Here is a 13,690-nt window from a genome sequence, read left to right on the forward strand (position 1 = left end):
GGATTCGATCAAGCAACCTTTCAGTTACTGGCCCAACGCTGTAACCACTGGGATACCTGACCCGACGCTCTAACCACTGGGCTACCTGACCCGACGCTCTAACCACTGGGATACCTGGCCCAACGCTCTAACCACTGGGCTACCTGACCCGACGCTCTAACCACTGGGCTACCTGACTCGACGCTCTAACCACTAGTCTACCTGACCCGACGCTCTAACCACTGGGCTACCTGACTCGACGCTCTAACCACTAGTCTACCTGACCCGACGCTCTAACCACTGGGCTACCTGGCCCGACGCTCTAACCACTAGTCTACCTGGCCCGACGCTCTAACCACTAGTCTACCTGGCCCGACGCTCTAACCACTAGTCTACCTGGCCCGACACTCTAACCACTAGTCTACCTGGCCCAACGCTCTAACCACTAGTCTACCTGGCCCGACGCTCTAACCACTAGTCTACCTGGCCCGACGCTCTAACCACTAGTCTACCTGGCCCAACGCTCTAACCACTAGTCTACCTGGCCCAAAGCTCTAACCACTAGTCTACCTGGCCCGACACTCTAACCACTAGTCTACCTGGCCCAAAGCTCTAACCACTAGTCTACCTGGCCCGACGCTCTAACCACTATTCTACCTGGCCCAAAGCTCTAACCACTAGTCTACCTGGCCCGACGCTCTAACCACTAGTCTACCTGGCCCGACGCTCTAACCACTAGTCTACCTGGCCCAAAGCTCTAACCACTAGTCTACCTGGCCCGACACTCTAACCACTAGTCTACCTGGCCCGACGCTCTAACCACTAGTCTACCTGGCCCGACGCTCTAACCACTAGTCTACCTGGCCCGACACTCTAACCACTAGTCTACCTGGCCCAACGCTCTAACCACTAGTCTACCTGGCCCGACGCTCTAACCACTAGTCAACCTGGCCCAACGCTCTAACCACTAGTCTACCTGGCCCGACGCTCTAACCACTAGTCTACCTGGCCCGACGCTCTAACCATTAGTCTACCTGTCCCGACGCTCTAACCACTAGTCTACCTGGCCCGACGCTCTAACCACTAGTCTACCTGGCCCGACGCTCTAACCACTAGTCTACCTGGCCCGACGCTCTAACCACTAGGCTACCTGCCGCCCCATTATGTAGAAATGCTAATATTTGACAATGCTGTTCTCACAATAAATGTTTTCATGTTTATCAAACTACATCCAGATAATCCTTTCTACCTCTCATTCTAGTACAAACTCTCTAAAGAAAATAGCTGTATGTGTGGTGTTATGATTTTGAACAGATAGCTAGCAACAATGACAAGAAGCTTCCTTGTGGGGAATCTTAGGTGGCTCGTTTCCCTTGTGGGGAATCGTAGGTGGCTCGTTTCCCTTGTGGGGAATCGTAGGTGGCTCGTTTCCCTTGTGGGGAATCGTAGGTGGCTCGTATCCTCTTGTTCTATCTTACTACTGATACCATGTCTTGTTTTGATGTGTTTTAAATAATATGGAAAACATGTGCTAGCTAGCTTACCAACAACTGTAACAGTGTATTTGAGAGACAACAAATGCTCACTGTGCAAATATATTTATGTTTTCAATAAACATTTGAAGGCAAAATATAGTTTACCCGGTAGTCAACCATTTAAGCCAACTCCACATGTTTTGTACTCATTGCCATTTCCTCTTCATCCATGTGGTGGTGCCAAAGCTGTCAAGATCATTGATAAATGAGGTAGGGTGGCCGGTTGAACTCTCAAACTTTACAAATAATGTGTGTGTGTGTGTGTGTGTGTGTGTGTGTGTGTGTGTGTGTGTGTGTGTGTGTGTGTGTGTGTGTGTGCGTGCGTGCGTGCATGTGAGTGTGTGTGCGTGTGCGTGTGTGTGTGTGTGTGTGCGCGCGTGCGTGCGTGCGTGCGTGCGTGTGTGCGTGTGTGTGTGTGTGTGCGCGCGTGCATGCGTGCGTGCGTGTGTGCGTGTGTGTGTGTGTGTGTGTGTGTGTGTGTGTTCTTATCACATACACCGGACAGGTGCAGTAAAATGTGTTGATTTACAGGGTCAGCCACATAGTACGATGCCCCGGTAAAATGTGTTGATTTACAGGGTCAGCCACATAGTACGATGCCCCGGTAAAATGTGTTGATTTACAGGGTCAACCACATAGTACGATGCCCCGGTAAAATGTGTTGATTTACAGGGTCAGTGTGTTGATTTACAGGGTCAGTGTGTTGATTTACAGGGTCAGTGTGTTGATTTACAGGGTCAGTGTGTTGATTTACAGGGTCAGCCCCCCGGCAGTAAAATGTGGGTTAAGATTGGAAAGATCGTTCACTTGTCGGCTCTGGTATTCAAACCAGTAACCTGTTGGTGATTGGTCAAAACCCTCTAACTGCTAGGCTACCCCTTACGAGAAATATTGCAGTCAGAGTGCAGTATAACTGCAGTTAGAGTGCAGTAGAACTGCAGTTAGAATGCGGTATAACTGCAGTTAGAGTGCGGTATAACTGCAGTTAGAGTGCAGTATAACTGCAGTTAGAGTGCAGTATAACTACAGTTAGAGTGCGGTATAACTGCAGTTAGAGTGCAGTATAACTGCAGTTAGAGTGCAGTATAACTGCAGTTAGAGTGCGGTATAACTGCAGTTAGAGTGCAGTATAACTGCAGTTAGAGTGCAGTATAACTGCAGTTAGAATGCAGTATAACTGCAGTTAGAGTGCAGTATAACTGCAGTTAGAATGCAGTATAACTGCAGTTAGAGTGCAGTATAACTGCAGTTAGAATGCAGTATAACTGCAGTTAGAGTGCAGTATAACTGCAGTTAGAATGCAGTATAACTGCAGTTAGAATGCAGTATAACTGCAGTTAGAGTGCAGTATAACTGCAGTTAGAATGCAGTATAATTGCAGTTAGAGTGCGGTATAACTGCAGTTAGAGTGCGGTATAACTGCAGTTAGAGTGCAGTATAACTGCAGTTAGAGTGCGGTATAACTGCAGTTAGAGTGCAGTATAACTGCAGTTAGAGTGCAGTATAACTGCAGTTAGAATGCAGTATAACTGCAGTTAGAGTGCAGTATAACTGCAGTTAGAATGCAGTATAACTGCAGTTAGAGTGCAGTATAACTGCAGTTGGAATGCAGTATAACTGCAGTTAGAGTGCAGTATAACTGCAGTTAGAATGCAGTATAACTGCAGTTAGAATGCAGTATAACTGCAGTTAGAGTGCAGTATAACTGCAGTTAGAGTGCAGTATAATTGCAGTTCAACTGCAGTACACTTCGGTTATTCTGTAATTACTGCGTCCAAATTACCCCCAATCGATTGCAATTACTGCACTTTTACTGCAGTTTCTAAACTACAATCTTGTTTTGTAAGGTACCTTGTGTATTGGTTTACGGGTCTTTATGGAGAGCAAAGTATCTTCATTAGGTGAGTGTGTTTACCCACTTGCACAAACTGGTTGAATCAACATCGTTTCAATACAGTGGCCACTTTAGCATGTAAATCTTGGTGGGGCAAACTCCTACAATTTGTTTTAAAGATGCATGCCAGCAAAGCCACTACACAACACAAGACAACACAACACAACACAACAGAACACTAAACAATACAATCCACTACACAACACAACACTAAACAATACAACACAACACAACACTAAACAATACAAGCCACTACACAACATAAGACAACACAACACGACACTAAACAATACAACACAACACAACAGAACACTAAACAATACAACACAACACAACAGAACACTAAACAATACAAGACAACACAAGCCACTACACAACACACCACTAAACAATACAACACAACACAACACAAACCACTACACAACACAACACTAAACAATACAAGCCATTACACAAAACAACACTAAACAATACAAGCCACTAAACAATACAAGCCACTACACAACACAACACTAAACAATACAAGCCACTAAACAATACAAGCCACTACACAACACAAGACAACACAACAGAACATTAAACAATACAAGCCACAACACAACACAACACTAAACAATACAAGCCACTACACAACACAACACAAGACAACACAACACTACACAACATATTAATTGGATTATATGGGTGACAAACGGTGCCAACAAACTGTTAGGGCCGACAGTACATAAAGCTGTTCCAACAGCAGAGTCCCAACAGCAGAGTCCCAACAGCAGAGTCCCAACAGTAGAGTCCCAACAGTAGAGTCCCAACAGTAGAGTCCCAACAGCAGAGTCCCAACAGTAGAGTCCCAACAGCAGTACCAACACCTTACCACTGCTACACCTGGTTACAGTACATAAAGCTGTTCCAACAGCAGAGTCCCAACAGCAGAGTCCCAACAGGAGAGTCCCAACAGTAGAGTCCCAACAGTAGAGTCCCAACAGCAGAGTCCCAACAGTAGAGTCCCAACAGCAGTACCAACACCTTACCACTGCTACACCTGGTTACAGTACATAAAGCTGTTCCAACAGCAGAGTCCCAACAGCAGAATCCCAACAGTAGAGAACCAACAGTAGAGTCCCAACAGTAGAGTCCCAACAGCAGAATCCCAACAGTAGAGTCCCAACAGTAGAGTCCCAACAGTAGAGTCCCAACAGCAGAGTCCCAACAGTAGAGTCCCAACAGTAGAGTCCCAACAGCAGAGTCCCAACAGTAGAGTCCCAACAGTAGAGTCCCAACAGCAGTCCCAACAGTAGAGTCCCAACAGCAGAGTCCCAACAGTAGAGTCCCAACAGTAGAGTCCCAACAGTAGAGTCCCAACAGCAGAGTCCCAACAGTAGAGTCCCAACAGCAGTCCCAACAGTAGAGTCCCAACAGCAGAGTCCCAACAGTAGAGTCCCAACAGTAGAGTCCCAACAGCAGAGTCCCAACAGCAGAGTCCCAACAGTAGAGTCCCAACAGTAGAGTCCCAACAGCAGAGTCCCAACAGTAGAGTCCCAACAGTAGAGTCCCAACAGCAGTCCCAACAGTAGAGTCCCAACAGTAGAGTCCCAACAGCAGAGTCCCAACAGCAGAGTCCCAACAGTAGAGTCCCAACAGTAGAGTCCCAACAGTAGAGTCCCAACAGCAGAGTCCCAACAGTAGAGTCCCAACAGTAGAGTCCCAACAGTAGAGTCCCAACAGCAGAGTCCCAACAGTAGAGTCCCAACAGTAGAGTCCCAACAGCAGTCCCAACAGTAGAGTCCCAACAGCAGAGTCCCAACAGTAGAGTCCCAACAGTAGAGTCCCAACAGCAGAGTCCCAACAGCAGAATCCCAACAGTAGAGTCCCAACAGTAGAGTCCCAACAGTAGAGTCCCAACAGTGGAGTCCCAACAGCAGAGTCCCAACAGTAGAGTCCCAACAGTAGAGTCCCAACAGTAGAGTCCCAACAGCAGAGTCCCAACAGTAGAGTCCCAACAGTAGAGTCCCAACAGCAGTCCCAACAGTAGAGTCCCAACAGCAGAGTCCCAACAGTAGAGTCCCAACAGTAGAGTCCCAACAGTAGAGTCCCAACAGCAGAGTCCCAACAGTAGAGTCCCAACAGCAGTCCCAACAGTAGAGTCCCAACAGCAGAGTCCCAACAGTAGAGTCCCAACAGTAGAGTCCCAACAGCAGAGTCCCAACAGCAGAGTCCCAACAGTAGAGTCCCAACAGTAGAGTCCCAACAGCAGAGTCCCAACAGTAGAGTCCCAACAGTAGAGTCCCAACAGCAGTCCCAACAGTGGAGTCCCAACAGCAGAGTCCCAACAGTAGAGTCCCAACAGTAGAGTCCCAACAGTAGAGTCCCAACAGCAGAGTCCCAACAGTAGAGTCCCAACAGTAGAGTCCCAACAGCAGTCCCAACAGTAGAGTCCCAACAGTAGAGTCCCAACAGTGGAGTCCCAACAGTAGAGTCCCAACAGTAGAGTCCCAACAGTAGAGTCCCAAAAGTAGAGTCCCAACAGCAGAGTCCCAACAGTAGAGTCCCAACAGTAGAGTCCCAACAGCAGAGTCCCAACAGTAGAGTCCCAACAGTAGAGTCCCAACAGTAGAGTCCCAACAGCAGAGTCCCAACAGTAGAGTCCCAACAGCAGTCCCAACAGTAGAGTCCCAACAGCAGAGTCCCAACAGTGGAGTCCCAACAGTAGAGTCCCAACAGCAGAGTCCCAACAGCAGAGTCCCAACAGTAGAGTCCCAACAGTAGAGTCCCAACAGTAGAGTCCCAACAGCAGTCCCAACAGTAGAGTCCCAACAGTAGAGTCCCAACAGCAGAGTCCCAACAGCAGAGTCCCAACAGTAGAGTCCCAACAGTAGAGTCCCAACAGTAGAGTCCCAACAGCAGAGTCCCAACAGCAGAGTCCCAACAGTTGAGTCCCAACAGTAGAGTCCCAACAGCAGAGTCCCAACAGTAGAGTCCCAACAGTAGAGTCCCAACAGCAGTCCCAACAGTAGAGTCCCAACAGCAGAGTCCCAACAGTAGAGTCCCAACAGTAGAGTCCCAACAGCAGAGTCCCAACAGTAGAGTCCCAACAGTAGAGTCCCAACAGCAGTCCCAACAGTAGAGTCCCAACAGTAGAGTCCCAACAGCAGAGTCCCAACAGTAGAGTCCCAACAGCAGAGTCCCAACAGTAGAGTCCCAACAGCAGAGTCCCAACAGTAGAGTCCCAACAGTAGAGTCCCAACAGCAGAGTCCCAACAGTAGAGTCCCAACAGTAGAGTCCCAACAGCAGAGTCCCAACAGCAGAGTCCCAACAGTAGAGTCCCAACAGCAGAGTCCCAACAGTGGAGTCCCAACAGTAGAGTCCCAACACCATACCACTGCTCTGCCCCACCTTCCCTGAATGACGGGTCGGCACTGTTTTCAATGTAATTTGTCAATGTATTTTAATCTAACCTATGTGGAAAATACATTGGATTTGAAAAAAAAAAGTCATCAACATAATAAACTGTTCTTTTGAGGATGACATTCCTATCACAGGATTTTTGTCATTATTGTCACCCATTTTCAACATAGACAAACCTTGTATAAAATGTTGAATTTGTACCTTTGAAACAACGTCAGATCTTCAACGCAATATTCACTATAGGAAAAAAAAAATGGGCTGGGCAGCACATCCTAGTGTAGCGTTGATCTAGCTACAGCTATTCATTTGGTCTATCATACAGGGTTTTAAGCAAGCCTTGCTTAGCTATGATATTTGTCGCTGTAAAGGGCTTGACATTGGCAAGTCCTTCTCCTGGTAAAGTTGTCAATTGGACTACTGTCATCAACACTATAGATGGCAAGCAAATCAAACAATACTTGGATATATAGCCATCTAGTTTATCTCCTGAAAGTTAGCTTGTTAACTAGCCTTATTGATGTGATCTGTTATTATCTAACTAGCCAATTTGATATGGTCCATCAATCAATGTAGCCTATCATGCCTGTCAGCAATGACCATATATCGTGACCATACACTAAAAACAATGTTGAAAACGGGCTATAATGTTAGCTAACTTCGCTAGGTTGGTTGGAGAAAAAGTCCATTGGTTCTAATTTCTGTACCACTATGTTCAGCCAACTGTACAACATTTCTACCGTTAGCTTGTAAAGTAAACACCATCAGCTAACAGTACATTGGCAAATGAGCCCCTTTTGCTGCTTGACAGGCAGAGCCCACAACGGATGGGAAATAAACCCAAACTACTCACACTTGTCAGATGTAGTTTTTAATTTAAATTTTATATCACTAAAATATCCAATAAATGGTGGGCAGTATTGAAATTTTTAATCGGAAATGTGTAGTCCTGGCTATGCTCTTCAAGAGGTGACGACGATATTACAACCAAATAGTTAACATTTACCTAACAATCCCCTGTGAACGGCATGGTTTTAGCACAGCTGGGTTCTCCTTGCCCCGCGAGCAGGCTCTGCAATGTGGTCTCAGAACATTTTGTATTATTCTGTAGGCAAATTTGAGACACTAATTATAATTTGTATGATATGGTACTAGCTAAAAGAAAAGTAGTAGCTAAATAGCCTTGCTAAGATACTCACCCTTCTTTTGCTTTTGCCCTAAGTGACCTTATATCTTATGTAACCATACCAAACATAACATATCATACTGAGTGTCCTTGGATTTACATGTACTATGTTATGTCTGGTCTATGAGACCAGGCTGGGCAAATCGAACACTCTGCATCTTATTGTTACATTTTAATGGTAATGACCTATAGATTCCAAAGGGTATGTTCAAGAGAGCCAATTAAATGTAACCATACTTTATCAATTATATTTCATCAATGATCATATCATATATAGCATTTGGGATGTCAGCAACAGCTATTGTTTAATTTCAGCCCAGGATTCAACGAAAATTGTGACAATACGCAAAATGCTATCATCTGAGACCGTTATTAATCATTTCAGTTATTTTAACTGGTTTTCTTGGAAGAAAATAAACATGACAAAAGTTTGACTCGCAAACACTACACACTTCCTCAGTCTATCAAGCGTTCGTCGTGTGTCAAATAAACAGCAGAGAAGTTTAGTGTTCATTGATCCGCAGTTCATATGAAAGTGAGCGCCTGGCGAATTCATAGACATACTCTAAAAGTCAGCGGTGGGAGGGACAGAGGAAATAGTCATCAGTTTGGGATAGCCTATTAACTTGAAGCGAGAGCAGCTGGAAATATCCAATCACTTCAAGTTTCCATTCACTCTTCAACTCTACAATAATTGCTTCGGTTACAGGAATGATACAGGTGTTTGGGACTGAATGCGACTCAGACTTGACCAGGGGAAATGAATGTAAAAGGCAGCGGGAATCTTCTGATGATTCTTCTGATGTTTCTCTTCTTCTCACGAAGTTTGCAGTGGATTTACAGGGAGCAACAGGATGATGCGAACAGGTAGGCTATACCACGCGTCGCGCGCCCTGGGTATTTTTTTGATGGGTTTTGATTTGACATTACGCACGGTGCTGTAGATACAAAGAGAAACATTGTACGGGATACTTGGGTTATATTGTGGTAGGTTGTATATTATTTATCCTGAACGACGTGCATTAATAGCCTAATGTTATTATTTTACAGTGAAGTCTGTTCTGAGAGTAAGATTGCCACAACCAAATATCCTTGCTTGAAACCAACTGGAGAGGTGACAACTTGTTACAGGTAGGCTCATTTAAGTTTCTAATATTCCATTGCAATGTAGAATATGATTATCTCTTGTGAGCTGAGATTACGGTACTAAATTATAATTGCCTTTTTGTGTGTGTGTGGAGGGGGTAAATCAAATAATATAATATATAGGCTAGTTGTTTTGCCGCTGTGATGCTGCATATCACAAACATTCTGTGACCAGACGTTTTAATTGATAATGACCCATAGATTCACTGTTGCTATGGAAGTCATTCCAAAGGATACAGTAGTTTCAAGAGAGCAAATGAAATTGGAACCATAATTTATCAATCATATGTCATCAATGATCCTAGCCTATATAGCATTTGGGAACAAACCTTCAGTGACCAGAGTTGTAAACGGCTTCATGGGATAGCCGATGCTTTTATGAATTGATTAACCATATTGGCTAAAATATTGAATGATACAGCATGTAAGATAGACGTCATTTACCATGAACAGATAGATACACCAAAAGATGTCTAGATATTTTTCGTAGTTTTTCCTATAGCAGAAGTGTAGGTAGTTGAAATAAACCTATAATTTGTCTAATTGCTTTCATGTAATGGTATTGGGCAATGTGTCAATAATGATTGGAAAGTCATTGATGTAATTACATTATAATAGGTCAACACACGGATTAGTTAGATTTACCTTCTAACAAAGCACAGTGCATACATCTAAAACTGAACGCCTTTGCAACCGGTGTCTGTCCATAACGTGAGAGACTCATTACTCTGCTGCATTTCCTGTCTGGCACTGGCGGGGAATGACACACGCGTAACTTCATCATGTTATTTCAGCCCCCTGTTTGTGATGTGGTGGTCTTTAAATGATTACTGTGGTCGATGGTTATTGCTTAGACTCACTGTTGTCTTCATACGTTGTTTATTTAACTAACAAGAGAAAGGCTGGAGGAAAGAAATGTGCCTATGTATCTGAGGCAGCTGGGTGCATTTCAGTCCACCTGCATTGTAACAAGTTACCACATGATAGGCTGCCTATCAGCTCTCTCACTGTGTTGAAATGTGTGTAGGATGTCTCTCCATCGTCATGCCAGGCATTGCTCAAGAGTTTATCGCCAATTTTAGTTGGTATTTCTTCCCTTTCGTAAGAATCTGTCTTTTACATCTTAACTCATGGTTGTGGGCTCTACTAATACGGACCATGGGCTAACTTGACCCTGTCTCTCTATCTGGCATAGGAATGACTGAGGCATGTTTAAACGGAACAAGGGTAGGCACATTTAGCCTGTTTTTTGTGTGTGTAACAGTTGGACTCTTACAGTGATGGTATTTGGATTGAGTGTCTGTTGGAGAAAAAATAAACATTCATTAGGTGCTGCTATGTTTTATTGGCAAATACATCTACCAATAAATGTTATTCTGGAAAAAAGGAGGGTAACGACAGATCTGAAACAGTGTCTGACAACTATAACAGATAGGTGAGACTACTAGGAAGAGCTTGTTTGGACCCTCCACTTTATATCTGTGCTACTTAGTGTATTTAAATAGACTTTTGTTTATGACTTTCCTAAATAGATTTGAGAATACAGGAGGTATAGATTTGAGAATACACAAGGTAAAGATTACATTAACTTGATTTATTGCATACACTGTCTAGCCTACAGCTAGCCGTCTTCCGCGGGAGAGCTCTGTCTAGCCTACAGCTAGCTGCTAGCCGTCTTCCGCGGGAGAGCTCTGTCTAGCCTACAGCTAGCTGCTAGCTGTCTTCCGCAGGAGAGCTCTGTCTAGCCTACAGCTAGCTTCTAGCCGTCTTCCGCGGGGGAGCGCTGTCTAGCCTACAGCTAGTTGCTAGCTGTCTTCCGCGGGAGAGCTCCGTCTAGCCTACAGCTAGCTGCTAGCCGTCTTCCGCGGGAGAGCTCTGTCTAGCCTACAGCTAGCTGCTAGCCGTCTTCCGCGGGAGAGCTCTGTCTAGCCTACAGCTAGCTGCTAGCTGTCTTCCGCGGGAGAGCTCTGTCTAGCCTACAGCTAGCTGCTAGCTGTCTTCCGCGGGAGAGCTCTGTCTAGCCTACAGCTAGCTGCTAGCCGTCTTCTGCGGCTGAGCTCTGTCTAGCCTACAGCTAGCTTCTAGCCGTCTTCCGCGGGTGAGCTCTGTCTAGCCTACAGCTAGCTGCTAGCCGTCTTCCGCGGGTTGCTCTGTCTAGCCTACAGCTAGCTGCTAGCTGTCTTCCGCGGGTGAGCTCTGTCTAGCCTACAGCTAGCTTCTAGCCATCTTCTGCGGGTGAGCTCCGTCTAGCCTACAGCTAGCTTCTAGCCGTCTTCTGCTTGAGAGCTGTGTCTAGCCTACAGCTAGCTTCTAGCCATCTTCCGCGGGAGAGCTCTGTCTGCATACAGATAGGCCCGAGATAGGAAAAACAGAGTGCTTCCAGCCCTGCCACGGTCACACTTAATTGATATGTGGCGTGTGTAATTGTTGATTTGTTGTTCTTCCAAATATTGATGGTGGTCTCAAGCAGTTTGTTGTCCTGCTCGTATCCTCCCTTCTCCTCTTTCTCCTCTCCTAACCTCTCCTATCCTCCCCTCTCCTCTCTTCTCCTCTCCTAACCTCTCCTCTCCTCTCCTCCCCTCCTAAGCCGAGGCATTCCTGGGTAAATCCGTTAGTTTACTCTAAACGGACTTAAGGCCATAGAATCAGTAACATGCATAAGGATATCTTCTCCAACATTCTTCTCCTGTCCTTGTTCTCGTTATCTACCCCCTTGCAAGTCTGTGGTTATTTTCAACGAGTTTCTCCCCTCCTTCTCTCCACTCATTTTCCTCCCCCTCGTCCTCTCCTCCTGCAACTCTGTGGATAGCTTCAACATGTTTTTCCTCATCCTCTCCCCCTGCAACTTTGCTATCTTTCCCAACATTTTTCTCCTCTCCTCGTCTTCTACCCCCCCCCCCCTGAAACCCTGTGTGTGGATTCTATAATTTCCCCCCAAAATGAATCCTATCCTCCACTGCCTGTCCTCTTGTCTTCTCCAAAATGTTTCTCCTCTTCTCTACTCGCAAGACAGCGATGACCCCTAGAGGCATACGCACTTCATCTGACCTGAACACTAAATCATCTCCACAAAACTATTTTAATGATCTCTTTATAATAAAATGTTACGTTTACAGAAAATGGAGACAAGTGTTTTTATCTGGCTGCTTTTCAAATCAAATCAAATGTGCAAAATACACCTTACAGTGAAATGTTTACTTACTAGCCCCTAACAAACAATGCAGTTTAATAAAAAATAAGAATAATAAATAAAAGTAACAAGTAATTAAAGAGCAACAGTAAAGTAACAAGACTATATACAGGGAGGTACCGGTACAGAGTCAGAATGTGCGGGGGGGGCACATAACCTTAGTCGAGGTACTATGTACATGTACAGTCGTGGCTAAAAGTTTTGAAAATGACACAAATATTAATTTTCACAAAGTCTGCTGCCTCAGTTTGTATGATGGCAATTTGCATATACTCCAGAATGTTATGAAGAGTGATCAGATGAATTGCCATGAATGGCAAAGTCCCTCTTTGCCATGCAAATGAACTGAATCCCCTCAAAAAACATTTCCACTGCATTTCAGCCCTGCCACAAAAGGACCAGCTGACATCATGTCAGTGATTCTCTCGTTAACACAGATGTGAGTGTTGAGGACAAGGCTGGAGATCACTCTGTCATGCTGATTGAGTTTGGAAAACAGGCTGGAATCTTCAAAAGGAGGGTTGTGCTTGGAATCATTGTTATTCCTCTGTCAACCATGGTTACCTGCAAGGAAACAAGTGCCGTCATCATTGCTTTACACTAAAAGGGCTTCACAGGCAAGGATATTGCTGCCAGTAAGATTGCACATAAATTTGCCATTTATCAGATCATCAAGAACTTCAAGGAGAGCGGTTCAATTGTTGTGAAGAAGGCTTAACGGCGCCCAAGAAAGCCCAGCAAGCGCCAGGACCATCTCCTAAAGTTGATTTAGCTGCGGGATCGGGGCACCACCAGTACAGAGCTTGCTCCGGAATGGCAGCAGGCAGGTGTGACTGCATCTGCATGCACAGTGAGGCGAAGACTTTTGGAGGATGGCCTGGTGTCCAGAAAGGCAGCAAAGAAGCCATTTCTCTCCAGGAAAAACATCAGGGACAGACTGATATTCTGCAAAAGGTACAGGGATTGGACTGCTGAGGACTGGGGCAAAGTCTTTTTTTATGAAACCCTTTCTGATTGTTTTGGGCATCCGGAAAAAAGCTTGTCCGGAGAAGACAAGGTGAGCGCTACCATCAGTCCTGTGAGACCATTGAGACCAATGGTCTCACAGGACTTTTGCCACAAGGCAAAAGTGATAACTAAGTGGCTCGGGGAACAAAACATAGATATTTTGGGTCCATGGCCAGGAAACTCCCCAGACCTTAATCCCATTGAGAACTTGTGGTCAATCTTCAAGAGGCGAGTAGACAAACAAAACCCCACAAATTCTGACAAACTCCATGCATTGATTATGCAAGAATGGGCTGCCATCAATCAGGATGTGGCCCAGAAGTTAATTGACAGCATGCCAGGGCGGATTGCA

The 13,690-nt window shown here is 45.3% G+C and overlaps 1 protein-coding gene across 4 annotated transcripts in view; it reads left to right on the forward strand.

Annotated features, from left to right (window-relative positions):
* The first annotated feature begins 8,415 nt into the window (after positions 1–8,415).
* Positions 8,416–13,690, forward strand: part of ccbe1 (collagen and calcium binding EGF domains 1) — a 117,046-nt gene continuing 111,771 nt past the window's right edge. Inside the window, exons 1-2 of one of the 4 annotated variants that reach the window (XM_021622599.3) lie at positions 8,416–8,861; positions 9,045–9,125. In XM_021622599.3, coding sequence (XP_021478274.3) covers positions 8,755–8,861; positions 9,045–9,125 — 188 coding nt within the window. In that variant the 5' untranslated portion in view covers positions 8,416–8,754. The remainder of the gene's footprint in view (positions 8,862–9,044; positions 9,126–13,690) is intronic. The other 3 variants (XM_021622600.3, XM_090191439.1, XM_090191438.1) reach the window with 3 other exon arrangements.

This window comes from Oncorhynchus mykiss, chromosome 12, assembly GCF_057628025.1.
Source record: "Oncorhynchus mykiss isolate SJ-2025 chromosome 12, ASM5762802v1, whole genome shotgun sequence".
NCBI classification, from domain to species: domain Eukaryota; kingdom Metazoa; phylum Chordata; class Actinopteri; order Salmoniformes; family Salmonidae; genus Oncorhynchus; species Oncorhynchus mykiss.